Below are 21,676 nucleotides of genomic sequence, written 5' to 3'. Positions count from 1 at the left end.
ATGAACTGCGTGAACTGTTTCTACTTTTCCAAAAACATGACCTAGATAGGGCCTAGTTAAATGCCTCACATAAATTGTATCATCTCCATCAGGCTTTCCACATTTCCCCTTGCTACAGCTTGTGTGTAAGAGAAGCTACAGAGCTTTCCTCATGTGAGTACCAGGGCTACTATTGCCTTCTAGAGAAAATATACTAGCAAGTCTTGACCATTTGAAGCCAGGCAACAAAATCACTTCATAATGTTAAGAATCCTTTTGTTAATTCTGGTGGTCTGACAGACCTCTTTTACAAATTACATTTAGTTGCAGTAATTATTTTATTAGCAGTATTAGCTGAATGCAATGTCTCCTCCTCATTTTTCTAAGCTACTGTGCAGTGCTATAATATGATGTTCATCAGACACCTGAGAAGAAGGCAAAGCTGTTTCTGTGTGCCACCTTATAAATGATACGATTGCATGAAAAACAAGACAAAGTAGAAAATGATCTTGGTATAGTTAGCCAGGGACTCTTGGCAGAGTTCCTATCTCTTCAATCCAGGGTACATTACCAAGATTTTAGTGCAACTTCAGAGACGCTGCTTTTTAAGGAGAAAGTGAATAGCAAGAGAAACAGGACAAATAAAAGGGCAGGCTGTGGGGTTGGAAGCGCAGGAGGAAAATTGCTTGGTCTGTATAAATAGTGAAAGCTTCAGAAGCTGGTTGATCAATGAACAAGCAAACTTCTTACTAAAAGCCCAAAAATAACCTTGGAAAAGAACATGTAGACAGGCTGTGCATTTTCTTTAAAAAAAAAAGTTGTGCTGTAATCAGAAAGGCTCAGCAAAGAAAAATCCCCCAGGAGACAAGGCTGGAGCAAAGCCTGCAGGAAAGTGCGCAGAGGAAAGAGCTGACCTTCAGCTACTAGCCCAGGCTGGAGGGCCCACTGCCAGGGTATTTCTAGTCTCCTTCTTCCTACCAGAGTTCTGGTCCATTCTCCTTTCCTTTCTCCCAAAGCCTTGGCTGCACAACCCAAAGGGGAATGAAGCTCTGGATAAATACCTGAAGAATTTCCTTGTGCAGATAATGCAGTGCAGTAATTTAGGAATTCACTGTGATATTAACAGTTATATTACATATGTCTGAAGGCAGACAAATCTCAAATGTCACAGTCTTCTGTGGGCCATATCTAACTATGTCAGAGACCTTACAGTTTAGAAAGAATTAATGTTTTTAAGAAGTACAAATACTTGTAAAGTGTTATGCTGTTAACATCTGCAGTGAGAGCAACTACTTTAGGCTAAACTTAAAACAGGGATAAAGGTCTTTTTGAAAGGTGCAAAGTCCTTATTGATGCACATTTTAGTTTTACAACAGTGAATATGACAGCAGTTCATCATAAGAGAGACATGGATAAAAATAAAGAGGACAAATCCAGCTGTGGAAGGAATAATATTATTTAACTAAAGTATAGATAATTTACATAATGAATCATGTGAGGATTTTTTTTGTCCGTACTCTCAAGAAACCTGCCAGGATGATGACACAGAACTGAATCATGCTTTGATTCTCTTAGCAAAAGTCCTTTTCCTTCCCTTACCCAGCCTTGTCAGATCTAGGAGATCTTGTTATCTGACATAGCAAACAGAAAAGATCTGGCATGACACTCTGGAATCTTAAAAGCCACAGTTCCAAAATACCAGACAAGGATGAGATGTGTCTGAGGGGAAACTGAATATCCTGAGCCACATACCTGAAGTGGATGTTAACCTGTCTCACTTGTACTTAGTTTTTGAAACTTGTGACAACACTATCTTTCATCACTGAACAGGCAGTATATTAATAAAAGGAAAATCCACCTTGTACTTGGTCAAACTGTATGCAGTTTGATGGCAACTGGCTTAGTACCAGTCCTAGGCATGAACATAAGCAATATCCTCTAAATACAGTTTACTGACTCAAAGACTGTCTCTTGGGGGTTTTTAAGGCTTTTAAGCAAATTTTCATACCCATATGACATTCAAATGATTTTTGGTCATACCTAGGAATGGCAGTAATATACAACCACAAATCTATTCTCCTCAGCTTTTAATTGTCATTCTAGACAGTCAGAAGAAATGGCTGAAGTACAAGACCACCTGTTTTACTGTCTGCTACTTTTTTTTCTATGCTGACAGGCCCAACATTGCTTCAGCCCATCACTGCTTGGGTCTGACAAAGGTCACTGAGAAGCAGCAAATTTGGCAGGAAATGGATATTATCTCTGAGGATCAGAATCAAAGTACATTAATTTTATTGAGTTCCATTAATGTTTCTGTAAAAGCAGTGCTTTCTCATTGCCATTTCTGTGAAAGCAAAGGATTTGCACATGACCTGAACTGATTCTGAAGATTTTTCCAGATTACTCCTGAACACCTGGATCTAAAAGACAAATAGCACTAAAACAAGCAGAAAGATATGAGTTACTGTCTGTTCTTCACCATTGCTCCTAAAAAAAAAAAGTACTAATTGACTCAGTCTTAAACTCAGAGCAATAAGCCCCTTCAGATTTTTGAATGAAAGTCTGCAGTAAAAAATCTCCATCCACGAAGACATTATTTAATCTCTTATATAGCTCTTAAACACTGTTGCACTAAAAGAAAGAACAGTACCCTGTTTGGGACAGAATATACCTATTCAAAGGGAAATTCCTTCAGTTATTATCCTTCTACCCACTAGCTCCCCTTCACTAGCCATTGAGGTCCACAGCTTTTGCATCAGATCTTGCCTGACTCCCACGTTCCAAGTAGCACGTCATTTCACAAGGGTTCATGCAGTAGTATATGTTATGATTAAAGGTACTAAAGTCCAGCCTTTTGTGTCACTACCTGGCAGCATCAGTGAGCTGCCCAAGCTATGGGACATGAGGTTCCACTCATTCTCTCACTCACTTTTAAATAGAATTGGCCAGGAAAATTCAATTTTTCCTCTATCCTTTTTGTGGCTCATTTGATGAAAAACTCTTCAGGACATGTGTTAACTCCTAGCTGGACTCTGACTCAGGACGCCACATAACAGTGGTCCCATTTTACCTGGGGCAATCCTATTCACAACAGCAATACTAAACAAACACTATCTGTAATAACTTATTGTTGGCTGAGAAAAAAAGGAGTGAGAAAGGAAGAAAAGATGAAGGTAACTGAAATTGCTGGAATTTGCGCTCTAGCCCTTCATATTTTTAAGAACACTGCCATCTACTGAGGGTCTGAGAGACTCTCTCTCTCACAGAGCTCAGCCCTAGAGCCAGCTCCAATAGTTTCTTGATGACACTCTCATCCAATTAGCCGTTTTACTTGTTTTTCAGAAATTAATTACTGTAATTAACAAAATTTCACTAGCTGATGGCTTGGTTCTGCTACACAGAGCTGGGATGTGCCAGCAGCTAGTTGCGCTCCCACATTCCATAGCTCTGGATGAGCAATCTGGTTTTATTTCAATCCCTCTGTATGCACTTTAACTGTATTCAAGTATTTTAGGCCAGATAGCAGATACAATATAGACAATATGCTTGTTCAGAGTGGGTGTGTGTATGGAAGGTTTGACAAAGCAAAGCAGATTCTAAGCTGCATTGAAAGTTTATGGACTGTTAGGCCTGAAGAGCCAGACTGTTCTGGTTGCTAGGTCCATTAGCAATATTTTAAACAATTTTCAAGGGATTTCTACACTTGTGCAGTAAGTATTCTGGGACCAAGACTCATGCACTGCATCAGACAGGTATAGAAACACTTAGTCAAACTGATAGCCGAGAGCCTTTGTTGTTCTTATATTTTTTGGCTCAGTGAAATTTGCACTGTTCCTCCTGGCGGTGTTCTAGGTAAATTTTAGTACTTCCGCATCTGCAAAGAGTAAGCAATTCTTGGAAATAAAGCTACAGAAAAGTAGCAGTCACTGTTTAGATGGCACTTTGATATGTACAGACTCACCTGAGAGTGTCCCTCTTTGTACAGCTTTGGCAGCAACCTCACCATAACACAGACAGCACCTGGATGTACAATGGCACAGTCTCCCATTTCCCACCTGCAGGAAAAAGAAGCAGAAGACTTATCATCATAATTATCATTAACAACAAAAAAGAGTCTCCAACAATGTTCCAGCAGAGCACAGCATTAAATCCTCCTAGCAGTAACCAGGCTCAGTATTTGAAACTACGCAAACAATACAGATGACCTGGAACAGCTGGAACCTTCCTTAGACTAACAAAGACAATGTCATGAGCTCACATCTCAGGGACTTGTACATTCAAAGATGTGCAGCAGCCTCTTCAAACAAACTTTGCCTTTGAAGGTACTTGCAGTACAGAAAACTGACAACCAGAGGGATCGCTCTGATGCATCAGCCCAGTACTAGTGTTATATTTTCTCTTTTCAAGCAGTCTGTAACTTTGATCAGACAATAACTTCAGTACTTTCAAACCATAATAGCAATAAGCAAAGATGAGACAGTCTTGATGAAATCAGTATGCCACCCTTCCCTTCCAACACCAGAATCTGTTTAAACTAGTAAGAGAAAGTTAAATATCTGTGCTTCCCCACATATCACCTTTGTACATTCAGGCACAGGAAGGAACTGAGGCATCAGTTACCACAGAGAAGATCTGCTTATGCCATGATGCAGGCTGGAGGTCAGATATATCTCAAAGATGAAGCCATAGCATAGCAGTAGCTCTAGTTTAGGCACTGCAGGCTCTTCATGTTCAGAGTATCGTCAGCATTTCTGGGTGCACCTCTGAACCAGAGTTGTGATATGCACTGTCAGAAACATCTGTCCCAAACAGATCTCATGAGAAAAGCAAAGGCAACATCTAGCAGCCATAATTACACTGAAAAAATGAAGCACAATAAAACAAAGGGTACAAATAAAAGAGTGAGCATTAAAAAAAAACTTTTAAAAGGGACCTAAAGGAGGGTAAAAAAGGTGTAATTAACGTTAGCCACTTCCAAAAAGGCTCATCTGATACATCAGAGCAGCAAGTAATGTGTAGCACACTGCCACACAGTGACAAATGATTCTTACTGCACCCTCAAGAAAGATACAAGAAATTGCTCATTTGCAATATTTTCTGTGTAATGAATCAAAATCAGATCCAGTATAAATACTTACTGCAGCAGTGGCTCCAGTGTGGACACATACACCTGTACTTGATATGAACGTGGGCGAGTTTTTAAATGTGAAACAAGAAAAAAGTACACACTGAAAACACGCTCTCTTCCCATCTCCCCCAAAAAATCCTAACCACCTTCAAAGAGAAAAAGCCAGGCCCACTAGAATCAATAAGATCAAAATTTCAGTCTGTTTTCCTGCTGTGGCTGTGCTCCCCAGAACAAGTTCATTTTTAGCCTAAGCCACTGTATTCAAGGACTGACTTCCCAAACTTTCAATTCAATTCAAACTTCCACCTCTAGCACTGTAAAAATACATCGCCAGGCAGTGTGTCCAGTTCTCCTAACACACAGCAGTCTTCCTAAAGACTTAGGCACTGCAGAAATACGGTTACCTCCAAATCTCAAAATTTTTCTTTCATATAGATAACTTTTTTTTATAACCCATATGATGTGTAGTAAAGGTAAAACGTGAGCTAACAAAATGTGAATATCAGAAGACAATAATGGAAAGTGATCCTTTAAAAAATAAAATCATGAAATGGTTAAGACATTGCCATAACTATAAGGAGATGTTTTCTTATTTTTGAGCACTGCCTGGCGGGTTTAGCACTCTCCAGGGCTGTAAAGAAGGAAGAACAAAGAAGGAAAATCCAGAGTCCCTGACCAGCATCGAACTACACCTCAACTTCTCTGCCAGGACTGCACACTCTTATATAAAAGAATATTATATAAGCCTTATCTCTCCAGCCTTCTCTGTGGTTTTCCAAGAGGCCCTCATTTTCTGGCTTGTCTTAGCACAAAAGCTGTCTCCATGTACCAACTCCTCACTCCTGCAAATATCCTCTCTCTTGCACTCCTGCCTCAGGGCTATCCAGTCAGACCCATGATTCCATTCTGTCTACCCCAGCAGTATTACGGTGTGAATCCCAAATTTGCTCTGCAGTGGCTGCTACTTAAAAATAAGACAAATAAGAGGGTTTGGGGACAAAATGAGATGCCACAAAGAACCTGAAGAGCCATTAGCACAGTGAGTCTGTGGTAACAGCAGCTGCAGTAGCCATTCGGCTAGGGTGGGCACGAAGAGGGGCTTCCCTCCCAAAGAGAGATCAGCCTCAGTTAACACAGCTTGCAGCAAGCTATCTCTCATCACCAGGAGCAAAAGAAAAAACAGAGACCCCACCTGTCACAGAAGGTGTTTCAAACATTAACACAGGAGCAGGAACACAGAAGGCTGTTTTTCAGATGGGAATGAAAGGGTTGATTCCTCCATGGCCCAGCAGCTTGCAGCATCATTGACCACAGCACAGAATATTGTCCAGTTAAAATGCTGATTTTCCTGTGTCTCAGTCACAGGCTCCCATAGGATCACCTCCTTTCCCTCTCTTTGGGGATGTTAAATATATGTTGCAGGATGGGGCATCACAGGGCGCCTACACTGACTGCACTCAAGTTCCTCCTTTCAAGGTGCATAGCACCAGGCTGAAGCCTTCTTCAGGAGGAAGTGTGAGCATGGAGTATAGCTAAGAGGAAGCTGCATCAGGGGAACCACAGGCTTGCAGGAACTCTGGAAACTTGATTTCTTATTTTTATTTTCAGAAAATTTACTGCTGGAAAATTATACAGACTGTGTGGCCTGAAGATTGACAGCTTTCCAGTACATGTTCCTCTGCTGTGTTTGCATACACTTGTCCTGGACACTCTCCAGCCACCTCTAGCTAATCTGGTTTCCTTTTGTGCCTTCCCACCCCAGAACCAAAGCCAAACTGTTCCAAACCAGACACTGAACTGAATAGATCCCAATTTACATGATTAATTTCTCCACAAGTGTTATTCATTCAGTTATTGCACAGCCTCACAGCTCAGCAGGCAAAACAACACAAGGAGCTAGGAAGCCTTGCTTTATGTTTCAGATCTAGTAACTTGAGAAAGACAAACAGAAGACAGAGCCATACCTTTCCCAGCGTTGCCACTGATCTACTCTTTCTCCCTTATCTTCCCTGAGCTTCCCCTATACACACACTTAAGCTACAGGCTACGGACTTCTCACAACCACCATCATCCATACACTCTCTGCACATTGACCCATATTCTCCCAAATGGGGCTAGGAAGATCTACTCTGAAAAAAGTATTCATTCCTCCTGAGCCACCAAGCCTCTCCCCAGCACTACCTAACTAGAAGCTTCCAGTGTAACTCGAAGAGTTATGATAGGGAGCAAACATCTTTGTGACTGTTTAAAATCGGTTGCACAAGGAACAAAGAAATCTACTGCAGGTTTTTCTAGTTGCTTCAAACAAGTACAAATATGACCAGAAATACTTACTCAGCCTGCCTCAGTACTCAGGGAACAAAAGTTCTGCTGACTTCAATGACTGCTAGCTCTGAGTGGCAGACCTAATGACTTGGTCTTTAAACCTGGAAGATGACTGTGGAATAACCTACAATAAGGGCTGAAGGAATCTCACAGTTATAAACTTAGCCTTTTTAAGCATAACTCCAAGCAGAAACATTTTTGAGAAAAGGACTGAGAGATCCAAGATAAAGCTACAGACAAATGAAGGGGCAGAAGATCTAACAAGTTACAAAATGCAAGTTATTCAGAATTGATTCACAGTGACAGCTACATTGATTTCTGGTGTAGTCTTTCCTTCCTGCAAAAGATATATATTTTGATATAATCCTTCATTACATGAGGGAGGCAGCATTACTATTCTTTTTCCAATTTTCTCTATTATTTCAGCTGTACGAGTAAATGATTGAGTGTGTGTGTGTCTGGACACACATGCATGGGGGAGCATTTAAAATAACTTAAAATAGTTTTTATTTTTAATGTATCAGGTGACTGGAAACAGATTTCCACATAAGTGAAAGAGTCAAAATTGATCGGGGCAGATTCAAGCAGAGACTAAACACAAACTTCAAGTCCCAACAACCCTTTCTTTAGAGCCCAGTCCTGCTCCCACATTGCATGTGTCAGAACCTTCAGCACAAACTCTGCAACTCTCAGGGTTGTGTGTTCCACTGCTCCACTGAACACTTAGGCCCCAATGCTTACTATCATTTACCTTTCAAAAAGAGGTGATTTCTGCTGTCTGGAGGCCTGGGAATTGGGACTGTGGCACTGATTTGTTTGTTCTAGGCAGGTTATGTCACACCTTACCTCAGTTTACTACCATATAAAATGCAGATACCAGTCTTACTATTATATTTCCTGTAGTAAATAGACTTACTTCTCTTCAGGGTTTCCCCATAGTCTATAAGCAGAGGCAGGTAATTTGTTGCCTGGTCTTTTGAAAGCAACAGGATACTCTTCCTGAGCTTGGGGTCCCCCCTTATCATCTCTTGATGTCTCTTCCATCTCTGGCTTTCTCTCCTTGAAGTAGCTCTCCAGATGGAGGGTTCCTTTGACCATGTGATCAAGAAAATTCAGAATCCATATGCAGTTCTTTAGCCACATTGGGAAAGGTTCTGAAGAGCAGAAAGCTGCATCAAGGAATTCTGCAAACGTCCTTGTCTTCTCAAGGCTCAGCGGGATTTGCCATTCCCCTTGTGTCCAGAAGCATCCAAGTGACGCGAGATCCTCTGCCATCTTTTCAAAGAGACCATTCCTCTGGAAGAAGTTGCTGTTGACAGGGTCGAGGTGCAGGGCTGCTGTTATCCCCTGAAGCGTGTAGAAAACAAGCTCCAATATGCAATTCTGTCCAACTGCTGTCCACAACCCAGATGGAGGGTCCTGCAATGCACCTTCCATGTCTGAGAGAAGGGACAGAAGTCCATTGAATCCACTGCAGGTTCTGAAAGCTGAATGGCTCTTGGGACTCTCCAGTATCCTCAGGAGTGACTACAAACATTGGGAAGAAAGGAGACAAAAGCAGCACTTAAACCAAGGGACAAAGAAGCTTTAGAATATTTTAAAATTCCAAGTTTGTACCAAAATTTTTTCACTGAAATTTAACTCTTTGAAGAAAAAAAATGTTGGTCAAAGTAAAGATCACCACTGCACAACTTTTCTCCTCTCCATTCTCCCATATATGCAAGGAGTCAAATAACCAAGATCTGAATGCACCCTCAGGAGCAACCCATGGAGTCAGCCTGACAGGTAGGGAATAGTGCTCCCAGGAAGAAGCAAAGAAATCAAGTTTCCTGCATTACATATCCCAGTCAGTTTGGCCAGAGGTAGTTTCAGACCTTTGGCTATTCTCATCAGTCTTCTCAGACTCTCTCAAGAAATCTCCATTTGCCTTAAATAAATGAAAGCAGAGATTCAATTATAAATAACCATATAGAAACTGAGAAGGCAGCTCAGCTCTCTATAGGCAAGTCTTCCTACAGCCCTGAACAGGGAGGATGAGGAGCCACACTAGACTTTTGCTCGTATGACTAAGCAGGCCCTTTCCAAAAAAGCAGCGACACAGGATGGCCCAAAGAATACTGCAAGCAGCAAGCTCTCCTCATTAAGAAAGGCAATAATAATTCCCTTTCTCAGCAGAGTTATTTTTAAAGTTTGCACAACACTTTGGAGGAAAAAAGCCATAAAGAGGCAGATCCCAAGATAACAAAGTCATTAGATTTTCTCTAACTGCAATGGGCTTAAAGCAGGTTATAAGTGAATGCCACTTGACAATATTACACATGCATAAAAACCAACCTATACCACTTGTAAGTTCTGAATGCTATGGGCTTGCCATTTTAAAAGAAATACAGAAAAGTTATTAAGAGTTGTAGTGGTGGAAGTAAAATTAGTGAGAAAAAAGAGCTTGCAAGGAAACAGTCTACTGTATTTGAATGTAATCCATCCCATGTTTTTGGGATGTTGCACAATTCGGTTTGTGCTCTTTCAGGCACCAGAGACCTTTCAAATTTGAGGCTGTACCTTTTCACATTGGAAAGGGCTGATTTTACATAAAAAGTTTCCCAAAGATATCCAATAAAAGAGGTTCACTTCACAACCTGCTGAAGAGGAACAGTTTCTAACAAAAATATAGCTCCCTGTAACAGATCTAGGACTGTGAGAAAGGGTTGCCAGAACTGGAGGGGGAGGGCGAACTCTATTACTCTCATTCAATTTTGTATGATAATGTATCAAACCAGGCAGAGACTTCTGAACAGGGAGTAAATTTAATAACTCAGAGTTGAAGTTATCAGGATGGCTTTAACACATTTCAGAGAAGGTCAACAGTAACCACATTTCCTCCAGCTAACTCAGTTAGAATTTAATCGCCTATGAGTTAGTATTCCTCTGTCTTGAATCTATAAAACTGATGTCTGATGGAAACCCCCTAACTCAGTTAACGTTAACAGCATTTATTTCACATTCCATTATTTGTTATTCCTCATAATTGCCCACGTGCCACACTGGAATACGGCAGTGCTAATTGCATTGGGGCTCACACTTTAACAGCTAAATATATATTAGCAAATCAATCTGAATTTGTGTGTAACACAATCACAGTCCCAATGGATGCAGATAATAAATTCATTTGCTTATGTTATGCTTTAATACAGTTATCATTTGTCAAAATTAGACACTGAAGCTGCATTTCTTTTCATATTAGTTTGGACACCATAGTGAACTTTTCCACAAATGTTAAAGTTTACTGTTTCAAATCAAAGCTATAAACTTGGTCACATTTTTGGTTTTTTAAAGTAACATGGTTCTTTTATCACAGAAGCAGCTGCTATATTGTGCTGAAAGGTGAATTCACTTCACACTTGGTAGAGAAGGTAGAATGAAACTTTAAATCAATGCTTACAACACTGCTGCTTTTTAATTTGATGCCTATGATCTAAACCAAAATACAGCACACTGATTCTTTCCCTTGCTTCATTGCTTATGGATCAGACCCTCTATAAACACAATAAAGGCTACGAATATTTCTAATTTCTTCCTCCAAACATTCATAAGACTCCTCCTTCCCATCATTTCACATCTCTTTTGCCATGACACTGGTGTATGCGAGAGATGAAAAAATTAAGGATAGCAAAGTTTCAACCTTGGAAACTTATCAGAATCAAGCTGTTCATCTCATGCCTACCCTGCCCCTTCCAATCTTAGTCCTTTACCTCTTCTCACATCCTCCCTCCACATCTCCTCCACTTTCATTCACATTGGTTTCTCCTTTCTCTGTCACGTTACATAGAACTGCTCATACAACTGTGCCCTTTGCTGTTTCCATTTGTCCATCCTGCATTACTATTTAAGTCTTCAGAATACTTCACAATCTGATAAATGAAGGTGTTGACCACACACACATTGCTAAAAATCAAAGCATCCAATTTACCAGAATCAAAAACTGGCCCATGGCTCTTTTTTCTTCTGCACTTACCTTCTTGGAAAAAACACAGTGCTAGGGGAGAGATTAACAGCAATTTGCCAGAAGCCAAGCAGTTTCCAAGAAAACAAGAACCAAGTGGGAAGCCACATTAATTACCTTCAGCAGATCCAGTTTCAGATGGAGTTCCCCTTGAGTAGAAGAACAGAGGGCCCCAATAATAATACTCATATATTCTTCATAGTTGATGACTGATAGCTGCTCCAAGATGCTGAGAGTAGCACTCCTGTAGCACTCATCATCCAAAAATATCTTGATATATGGCACCATTCCATAGTCCTTCAAAACAACTGGGGACAAATATGGTATCATTTGTTACTTAAACTATCCTTTATTTGTAGTTTTCACAGCCAGATTTTCAGTGTTGGTGTGAAGTACCACATTTCTACAAATACAGCATGAGAGCCGAGAAGAAGAGCTGGTTAAGCTGAAGACAATACAAACTGAACAGCACAAGAGCAACTAGGGATAAAATGACTGGATGACCATGGTTTCTAATCATGGAATCATAGAATCGTTTAGCTTGGAAAAGACCTTTAAGATCATCAAGTCCAGCCATTAACCTAGCACTGCCAAGTCCACCACTAAACCATGTCCCTAAGCACCACATCTACACCTCTTTTACATACCTCCAGGGATGGTGACTCCACCACTTCCCTGGGCTGCCTGTTCCAATGCTTGACAACCCTTTTGGTGAAGAAATTTTTCCTAATATGCAATCTAAACCTCCCCTGGTGCAACTTGAGGCCATTTCCTCTTGTCCTATCACTTGTTACTTGGGAGAAGAGACTGATACCCACCTCTCTACAACCTCCTTTCAGGTAGCTGTAGAGAGCGATAAGGTCTCCCCTCAGCCTCTGCTTCTCCAGACTAAACAACCCCAGTTCCCTCAGCCCCTCCTCATCAGACTTGTGCTCCAGACCCTTCACCAGCTTTGTTGCCCTTCTCTGGACATGCTCCAGCACCTCAATGTCTTTCCTGTAGTGAGGGGCCCAAAACTGAACACAGTATTTGAGGTGAGGCCTCACCAGTGCCGAGTACAGGGGCATGATCACTTCCCTAGTCCTGCTGGCCACAATATTTCTGATACAAGCCAGGATGCCATTGGCCTTCTTGGCCACCTGGGCACACTGCTGGCTCATATTCAGGCGGCTGTCAGCCAACACTCCCAGGTCCTTCTCTGCTGGGCAGCTTTCCAGCCACTCTTCCCCAAGCCGGTAGCTTTGCATGGGGTTGTTGTGACCCAAGTGCAGGACCTGACACTTGGCCTTGTTGAACCACATACCATTGGCCCCAGCCCATCGATCCAGCTTGTCCAGATCCCTCTGTAGAGCCTTCCAACCCTCAAGCAGATCAACACTCCTACCCAAATTGGTGTCATCCGCAAACTTACTGAGGGTGCACTCGGTCCCCTTGTCCAGATCATTGATAAAGATATCAAGCAGAACTGTCCCCAACACAGAGCCCTGGGGGACACTGCTTGTGACCGGCCACCAACTGGGGTAAACTCCATTCACCACCACTCTTTGGGCCCGGCCATCCAGCCAGTTTTTTACCCAGTGAAGAGTACGCCCATCCAAGCCATGAGCAGCCACTTTCTCCCGGAGAATGCTGTGGGAAATGGTGTCAAAGGCTTTACTAAAGTCTAAGTAGAAAACATCCCCAGCCTTTCCCTCATCCACTAAGCGGGTCACCTTGTCATAGAAGGAGATCAGGTTAGTCAAGCAGGACCTGCGTTTCATAAACCCATGCTGACTGGGCCTGATCACCTGCGTGTCCTGTACATGATGATGCGTGTGTGGCACTCAAGATGATCTGCTCCATAACCTTCTTCAGCACTGAGGTCAGACTGACAGGCCTGTAGTTCCCCAGATTCTGCTTCCAGCCCTTCTTGTACATGGGCGTCACATTTGCTAACCTCCAGTCAACTGGGACCTCCCCAGTTAGCCAGGACTGCTGATAAAGGATTGAAAGTGGCTTGGTGAGCACTTCTGCCAGCTCCCTCAGTACCCTTGGGTGGATTCCATCTGGCCCCATAGACTTGTGTGTGTCTAAGTGGTGGAGCCAGGTCGCTAACCATTTCCCCTTGGATTATGGGGGCTTCATTCTGCTCCCTGTCTTCCAGCTCAGGGAGCTGGGTACCTGGAGAACAACTGCTCTTACTATTAAAGACTGATGCAAAGGCGGTATTAAGTACCTCAGCCTTTTCCTCATCCTTTGTCACTATGTTTCCCCCCTGCATCCAATAAAGGATTCAGATTCTCTTTAGCCCTCCTTTTGCTGCTAAGGTATTTATAGAAACATCTTTTATTGTCTTTTATGGCAGTAGCCAGATTAAGTTCTAGCTGGGCTTTGGCCCTTCTAATTTTCTCCCTGCATAACCTCACAACACCCTTGTAGTCCTCTTGAGTTGCCTGCCTCTTCTTCCAAAGGTCATAAACTCTCCTTTTTTTCCTGAGTTCCAGCCAAAGCTCTGTTCTGCCAGGCCGGTCTTCTTCCCTGACAGCTCGTCTTTCAGCACTTGGGGATGGCCTGATCTTGAGCCTTTAAGATCTCTTTCTTGAAGAATGTCCAGCCTTCCTGGACTCCTTTGCCCTTCAGGCCTGCCTCCCAAGGGACTCTGTCAACCAGGCTCCTCAACAGGCCAAAGTCTGCCCTCCGGAAGTCCAAGGTAGCAGTTCTGCTGACCCCCCTCCTTACTTCAAGAATCAAAAACTCTATCATTTTGTGATCACTATGCCCAAGACAGCCTCCAACCGTCACATCACCCACAAGTCCTTCTCTGTTCACAAACAACAGGTCCAGTGGGGCACCTTCCCTAGTTGGCTCACTCACCAGCTGTGTCAGGAAGTTCTCTTCCACACACTCCAGGAACCTCCTAGACTGTTTCCTCTCTGCTGCATTGTATTTCCAGCAGACATCTGTTAATTTGAAGTCCCCCACAAAAACAAGGGCTAGCGATTGTGAGACTTCTCCCAGCTGCTTATAGAATATTTTGTTTGTCTCTTCATCCTGTTTGGGTGGTCTATAACAGGCTCCCACCATGATATCTGCCTTACTGGCCTTCCCCCTAGTTCTTACCCATAAACTCTCAACCTTATCATTGCCATCATTAAGCTCTAGACAATGAAAACACTCCCTAACGTACAGGGCTACCCCACTGCCTCTCCTTCCTTGCCTATCCGTTCTGAAGAGATGACAGCTTCCCAATACAATAATGAATGAAAAGAAAAAGACACCTTATTAGTTTTCAGCTTAAACATCTCTTTAGTTTATGGAGGGGACTATTTGATAGTTTGTGATTATATATTTGCATTGTGTAAGATGCTGCAAACATGATGATTCTAGGATTCAAGAGTGAATTAAGTGAGTGTATTCCAGTATTCAGAAGAGTTCACTTCTGTGTTACTGTGTTCCACAAGATTTCCCACACATACACCTCTTACGTATGCCAATACTAAATGTCTGAGTGTTACTCAGTATGTGTCTGATCCCATCAAGATTTCAAATAATAGATACCATGGAAGAAAATCTGGATGAACAAACAATACACAAAACTCACACACAGAGTTTTGTTTTCCACAAGGTAAGTTTGTGTTTTCTATGTAAACACTTCAGGAGTATCCACATGGATGAGGGAAGCAGGGTGACTATTGGGATAAAGCTCATTATGCAGGATGAGAGTATCTTTGCCACATTTCTTCCTGGTGTAATACTGTTATCCCTACACTTCTAGCTTTTGTCCTCCACTTCTCACTGAAGCACAAAAGTCGGAAAAATTGTTGGTGCTCCTTAAGAGGCATCGTGGCCACGTACCACCAAATATCACAAAGGTAATGCAATCATGTGTCATTTCTTACCAGTGTTCCTCACAGACCCCACTGTAAGGGCAGCCACCATCTTCAGCATCACAGCATTTAGTTCCTTTTCAGTGCCTTCTTCCAGACCAGGCAGATGGGTTCCAGCTGTCAGTATATTAAAAGTCATAATATAATTTATACAAGACATGGTTAACTGTAGCTAAAATACACTAAAACAAAAAGGAAAATGAGTTCTCCAGCCAATTCTAGTTTTCTCTTAAATATCACTTATAGGCTACCTGAACCCTAAAATGAGCAACAAAATACAGACAGGGCATTGTCTAGTCATAAGGGTCTACTCTGGGATTGGGAAACACTGGTCTCATTCTATGCTCTGCAGCCCAGATCTCTTGCATAACTATAGGCAATTCTGGTAATAGTGGTGTTTCCACTTCCCAACTGATGTAGAGTTACCTGTTCAGTGGACACACACAAATAAAAGAACATTAGAGATTATGAGCTATGAAGTGGTAAAATGTTATAGCAACAGGGAGTACTTAAATACCTAAACTAAAAGTGAAGAGCAGAAACCCACTGCATGTTCAAAGGCAAACATTGCCAGGACCAGACAGCATAAGGTAGGTTATTTTTAGATCTAAAAGTCTTGAAGTTTGCAGGCTAAATTTCTGGAAACCAAAAGAGGGAAGTAGTGATCACTTCACACAGTGTCTTCCCACCTGTCCCTCTTCATCTGTGTGTCTAAATTTACAAATTACATAGCCATTCAATCACTCATTCTATAAAATTTAGATCACCAGGTGATCTAAAGCAGTAAAATTAATTCAAAGACAGAAAAAAGCCCCTATGCAACAGCTTATAACCAGAAGGTAAGTTTTCAAGAACCTTGGTATTTGTCTTGACAATCCTCATCTAAGTACTTTTGTACAAAAATCTAGTTCTCTGATATCAATAATGCAAATCTAAGTGTCCTTGCAGGTAATGGATATCTGCACTCTGGAACTTCTGTTGCAATTCATATTCCTTCTGTTGCTTGGAATAAATGTGTATAAATAATTCAATTGTGCTTGCTGCATCAGAAGATATACCTAGCAGTTTGGGTCCCTCCTCCTTTACTAAATGTCTATTGTACTGAAATTTAAAGGCATTTCCCAATTCATACAGCACAGAAAATGTTATCATGCATTTTTCTGTCTTTAAAACATGTCCTGGTTTCAGCTGGGATAGAGTTAATTTTCTTCCTAGTAGCTAATATAGTGCTGTTTTGGATTTAGCATGAGAATAATGTTGATAGCATGCTGATGTTTTAGTTGTTGCTAAGTAATGTTTACACTAGTCAAGGACTTTTCAGCTTCCCATGCTCTGCCAGGTGCACAAGAAGCTGGGAGGGGGCACAGCCAAGATAGTTGATCCAAACTGGCCAAAGGGCTATTCCATACCATATGACATCATGCTCAGTATGCAAACTGGGGGGAGTTGGCCAGGGCACAGCGATCACTGCTTAGGGACTGGCTGGGCGTTGGTCAGCGGGTGGTGAGCAGTTGCATCACTTGTTTTTGTTTGGTTGGTTTTCCCTGGGTTTTGTTCTTCTCCCTCTCTCGTTATTTTCCTTTTCATTACAATTTATTATTATTATTATTTTATTTCAATTATTAAACTGTTCTTATCTCACTTTTCTTACTTGTGCTTTTCAGATTCTCTCCCCCATCCCACCGGGGAGGGGGAGGGGGAGCAAGCGGCTGCGTGGTGCTTAGTTGCCGACTGGGGTTAAACCATGACAAAAACAGCAGTTATAAACTTTTAAATATGTGAGTCTGTCCCCTAAGTCAGCTGTACCTCACAGTTACCACACCAGGACTATTACCTTCCTGTTTTCATAACAGGAGATAACTATATCAGATGACAATGGGTGGTAGTAATTGTGGCTAATATATGGTCAAAATTCAAGAAACTGCTTTACATCATCAGTCCTCAGGATTAAGTGTTATTTTCAGAGGAACTGTGGAAAACTCTTTCTTCCTCTACTCTCAAGCTGGCGTTCTAGAGAACCCCAAATTGAGACCTGTTTAAAAGTGTGGGCTGAATGGTACACTCCAGAATAATTCACTGTACACCGGTGAAGAATAGCCCAGCACTGTTTAGGCTAGTGAACAGAACAATAAACAGCTAAGATTTCAGAGAGGACCCAGCTTAGTATGTCATAAACTTAGGCCAGTTTGCTTGCAAACAAAATCTAGCTACTCAGTATATAAAATTTATAAATTGACTGTAGAAAGAGATTCATTCATTCCTATTGATCTGCCTGCTTCAACAGTCATTGCGAATGACATTACGTTGTACCTGACTTCCTCAGGATCTTGGCTTGCTTCCTCAAAAGTGCCAGCAGAAGGCCTAAGAGCCCAGAGTCACGGAATATGTCGCTGAATAACTGGTCCTTCTTGGTCATGCTGAGAAGGCACCGGAGAGCTGTTAAGGTGCAGAATGGCACTATGTTTTCCTTTATCAAATACTGAACCTTCTTCAAAATTTCATGGGGGACATAGGACAGGTCTAGCACTATGGACTCCACCAGCCTGAAGAACTGGACTTGGACTGGGTGTGGTTTGAAATGGATTATGTCAGTAAACTGGTTGATAGGTTGTAGTGTCCATTCCAGAAGAAAGAAGTTCACTGCGTCCCAGGCCCATATGGTATCAATTGCTGCCAAGATTCTTCCGCACAGGTACTGATCATTACTTTTCTGGAAAATGGACTGCAACACCTGAAAAGCCTGGAGATTTTTCACTGTCATTCCTGTGGGATAAAACCAGGTGAGATCATTTTTACATCAGTGCTATTTAGGACTGCAAGCACCGTAACTATAATGTTAAATCATGTCTGAGAGTAGAAATAGGAGTCACGGACACGAGAGATGTGATTAGGAGGCACGTTCTCAACCTTGGATCGGACCCTACAGCTGACACAGTCAGTTCAGTTTGATGTAGGTAGCATTCAGGTTCCTGCAGCGTTAAGCACATAGATCAGAAGATGCCACTTCATACTGCTTCCTCCATCTTAAGACACATAATGAATAGAGCTTAATTTTTCTATGACCTGCCTACATAGCCACATATATATATACTGTACCAGAAGACCGTGTCTGTTCAAAATCAAAGTGCGGTAATTGCGGGTGTACAATATTGCCAGAAACTTTCAGTTCAGTTTTTCCACAGGTTGTAAGGCAAGTCAGCATGTCCAAGATCTCATCCAGATAGGGGTCTCCTTCATTTTGCTGCAACCCCTCACATCTAGGAACAAAATTTGGGACAGTCATGTTCATGCCTTAGCAACACAAACATTTTGGATATATCACTAGGTACTGAGCACACAGGAGCCCATTTTACTTGCCGCTTCTCCCCAGTCTATTTTACCGTCTTTTTGTCTTATTTCTGTGACTTGTTTAACCATCTTACAAACAGTAACTCCACACCATGGTGGTACCTTCTGAATCAGAACAAAATTTACAAACTGAAGAAGAAAACTGAAGTGACACTGTAAGAGTCTTCTGAAGAAAAGGAAGATAAATGTCGGAATTTAGTCCAGTTATGTGTACTTAAAAAAAAAAAGTAATTCTCTCCAAAAGAATGCCTGTTTTGGGGAGTAAAACTTCAAATTTTGTGAGAGATCAAAAAATTAAATCAGACACTTCACATTAAAAGGTAGGCATATCGTTGGCAAGGTAAGGGACTTGCTGAGATAAATAACAGAAAAATCTCAGCCCCTAGAAAGGGAAAAATGCTATATTGCCTGAGCTTTGTGAATCAGACATGAAGATGGCATGTCTCTCCTACGTAGGGAAATAGCTTGAACTGTAACCCCACATTTGCCATAGTTTAGACTGAAGTGAGAGTCTGTCAATGGGCAGAGAGCTGCTTATCATGTCGTCCTATTCTGTACTGCTTAGAGGGGTCAATTCTTAAGGAAAACTGCAGCATCTGGGCATGGGTTAGTGGCAGAGCAATACACTGATACTGGAAGTTAAGAAAATCTCAGAAAGAAAACAAAACAAATATATTCTGTTTTAATCTAAACAAGGAAAAAAAAAAAGGGCCAGGGCAAATGCTAGTATCCATTTTGGCAGGAAAGAATCAGCAAGATTCTTTTTACCTGAAAAAGAAATTCCAAACATCAGAGAAGAAGAAACCTGGTCACACAAAATGTTCAGGAAAGAAGCTCTCTGTCTATCCTTTTCTGCCAGTATATGCTGGGAAGGGAGACTAACCTGAAGCCCTGAGCACCTGTATGCTATTTCTGTCTCTCCAGCCTAGTTACATCAGTTAAAAAGGACGGGGCAGTCATAGCCCTTACTGATAAAGATTGGGTGTTTCTGCCCCTATATGGATAGAATTTCATCAGAAATATACATCTCAACACAGTTTATTTATAAGAGAAAGCTAGACAATCTACAGTAACTAAAGAAAACACTGCCAGAAAATGACAAAACTTTTTCCCGTTGTAGGTTCATAATTTTGTGCCATCCAAAAATCATCAGAAATCATACTCACCTACAGATATCTTTGGATTCATGATTCAAATTACAATCCTCTAGATCCAAATTACAAAATACCCCCCCTCAGTCTAAGGTACTGGTCAGGGACCACAGTTCTTGCAAGTGTTGGAGAAGAAGTACAAGAAAAGGCAAAGCCAGAATGGAAACAACTATAGATTGAGAAGATCTGGAAATGCTCTCTTCATATGATATTAAAGAAAACAAGAACAAAGCTCCTAAGTGCTTCTAGGGAAGTGGTATAATGTACTGTTTTGACATAGCAAACTCAGAGCCCAGTTAGACAATGCAAGGAGACAAGGAGAGTAAAAGATACTACTTTGTACTTTTGATTAGGATAACTAGTGGAGATTTGTCCTGATATGTTCATATTCATCTCAGTTCTGAAGAACGTAACCATTTCAGATATAAGTTTGGGTGGGTTTTTTGTTTGTTTGTTTTCTGCATAGCAAGGAGATCAGCTTTCCCTCCCTGCTGACTGCATTCCTGGATCAAGAGTTCACCTTAACTGAGACAAATGTCTCTGACCTACATCCCCTCTAATACTAATTGATGAAGAACCTTTGTCTTGTGTTCAGTAAGTCCCTATCCCACCTGTAGACTAACTTCTCCTACCATTAATTTCCATTAGGGTTTCAGTAGAAGAAGTTATGTACTGCTTCCCTTCCTAAAACAGCAATTAAAGACCCCAGTATCAGGCTCTTTATTACTGGCTTTGCACCCACACAGGATTACCTACATGATAAAATATTTTAAAACAGACCACCACGTGTTCTGAAAATGAAGTTTTACCATCCTCCAGAAGCCCACTAAAAACCTCTCTACTTACCTGAGTAAAATTTTTAGCAGGAGTTGGTAGCCATCATTATTTTCAAACTCTGTTAATAAAACTGATGATATGGGATAGGAATCTTTCACAAAGCACAAGACAATACTAGCAGCTTCACACACATCACAAGCAGGTAGGGTATCAGCCAGTTTAAAGAGATTCTGAATAGCTATTTTAATGCAGTCCACAGCTGTGGGAAAAAAAAAAATATAGCAGGTATTTAAGAACTGACAGTCAAACAAGTTCAAAGTTACTAACAAAAATGGAACAACAAGTTTGAAAAGTTATTTCCCAGTAAAATAGAAGTCAGTTAACTCTTTTTCTAGAAAGAAAAGACAAGAGGATATACGAACATCACACTCATCTCAGAGGCTAAATGAAGAACATTTCTGATTTTAAAGTATGCATGCATTTCTTTGCTTAACCCCCAGAAGCTGATTCAGTCTCAGGAGTATAAACTTCCAACCCATCCACTCACCAAAATTCATATACAGTGAATCCAGCTGTCTGAGTACAAGGTAAGCAGAGGCTGACATATTTAATTGTCTTGTACTAAGTTAATAACATATTCTGTGCAGAGTTCACAGATTAATTCTTTGCTCAATGAGGCATATGTAATGGGGTATACACATCTTGCTTTGAGCAATGAAGCCTAGTTTTCTTGTCTAGTCTGATGGCCAGTCCTTCCAGGACAGCTTCAAAATGTCTAAACAGTTCAGTACTCAGAATTATTATTCCTCAGTCTTTCAATCTCACCCAGGAAGCCAAATTTTTATTTTAAAAAATAAAAATGCCTATATGCAGTTACTCCATGACAAGGAATACTGACAGTAAACTGTGGATTAAAAAACTATTTTTTTCCTTCTAAGAAATTGAGACTGATGGCCTTTGCACTTCTTAATGACAAAAAAAAAAAGTGTTTACTCTAACAAAGCCTAGGAAGAAGTGAGGATGTAACTCAACCAATCATGATGTTGTCCCAAAAGATACTGTTCCTCTGGAAGTACCCTCAACCTTGTACTTAGAGTGTGCA

General features: G+C 41.2%; 1 protein-coding gene across 1 annotated transcript in view; it reads right to left on the bottom strand.

Annotated features, from left to right (window-relative positions):
- Positions 1-21,676, bottom strand: part of WDFY4 (WDFY family member 4) — a 150,319-nt gene that overhangs the window by 113,206 nt on the left and 15,437 nt on the right. The window contains exons 7-13 of the mRNA XM_072870865.1: positions 20,644-20,833; positions 18,395-18,555; positions 17,609-18,061; positions 15,311-15,415; positions 11,550-11,740; positions 8,349-8,959; positions 3,941-4,034 (exon numbers count right to left, since the gene is read on the bottom strand). Coding sequence (XP_072726966.1) covers positions 3,941-4,034; positions 8,349-8,959; positions 11,550-11,740; positions 15,311-15,415; positions 17,609-18,061; positions 18,395-18,555; positions 20,644-20,833 — 1,805 coding nt within the window. The remainder of the gene's footprint in view (positions 1-3,940; positions 4,035-8,348; positions 8,960-11,549; positions 11,741-15,310; positions 15,416-17,608; positions 18,062-18,394; positions 18,556-20,643; positions 20,834-21,676) is intronic.

Source organism: Ciconia boyciana, chromosome 8, assembly GCF_034638445.1.
Source record: "Ciconia boyciana chromosome 8, ASM3463844v1, whole genome shotgun sequence".
NCBI lineage: Eukaryota > Metazoa > Chordata > Aves > Ciconiiformes > Ciconiidae > Ciconia > Ciconia boyciana.
This window is presented reverse-complemented; position numbering and strand designations above follow the sequence as displayed.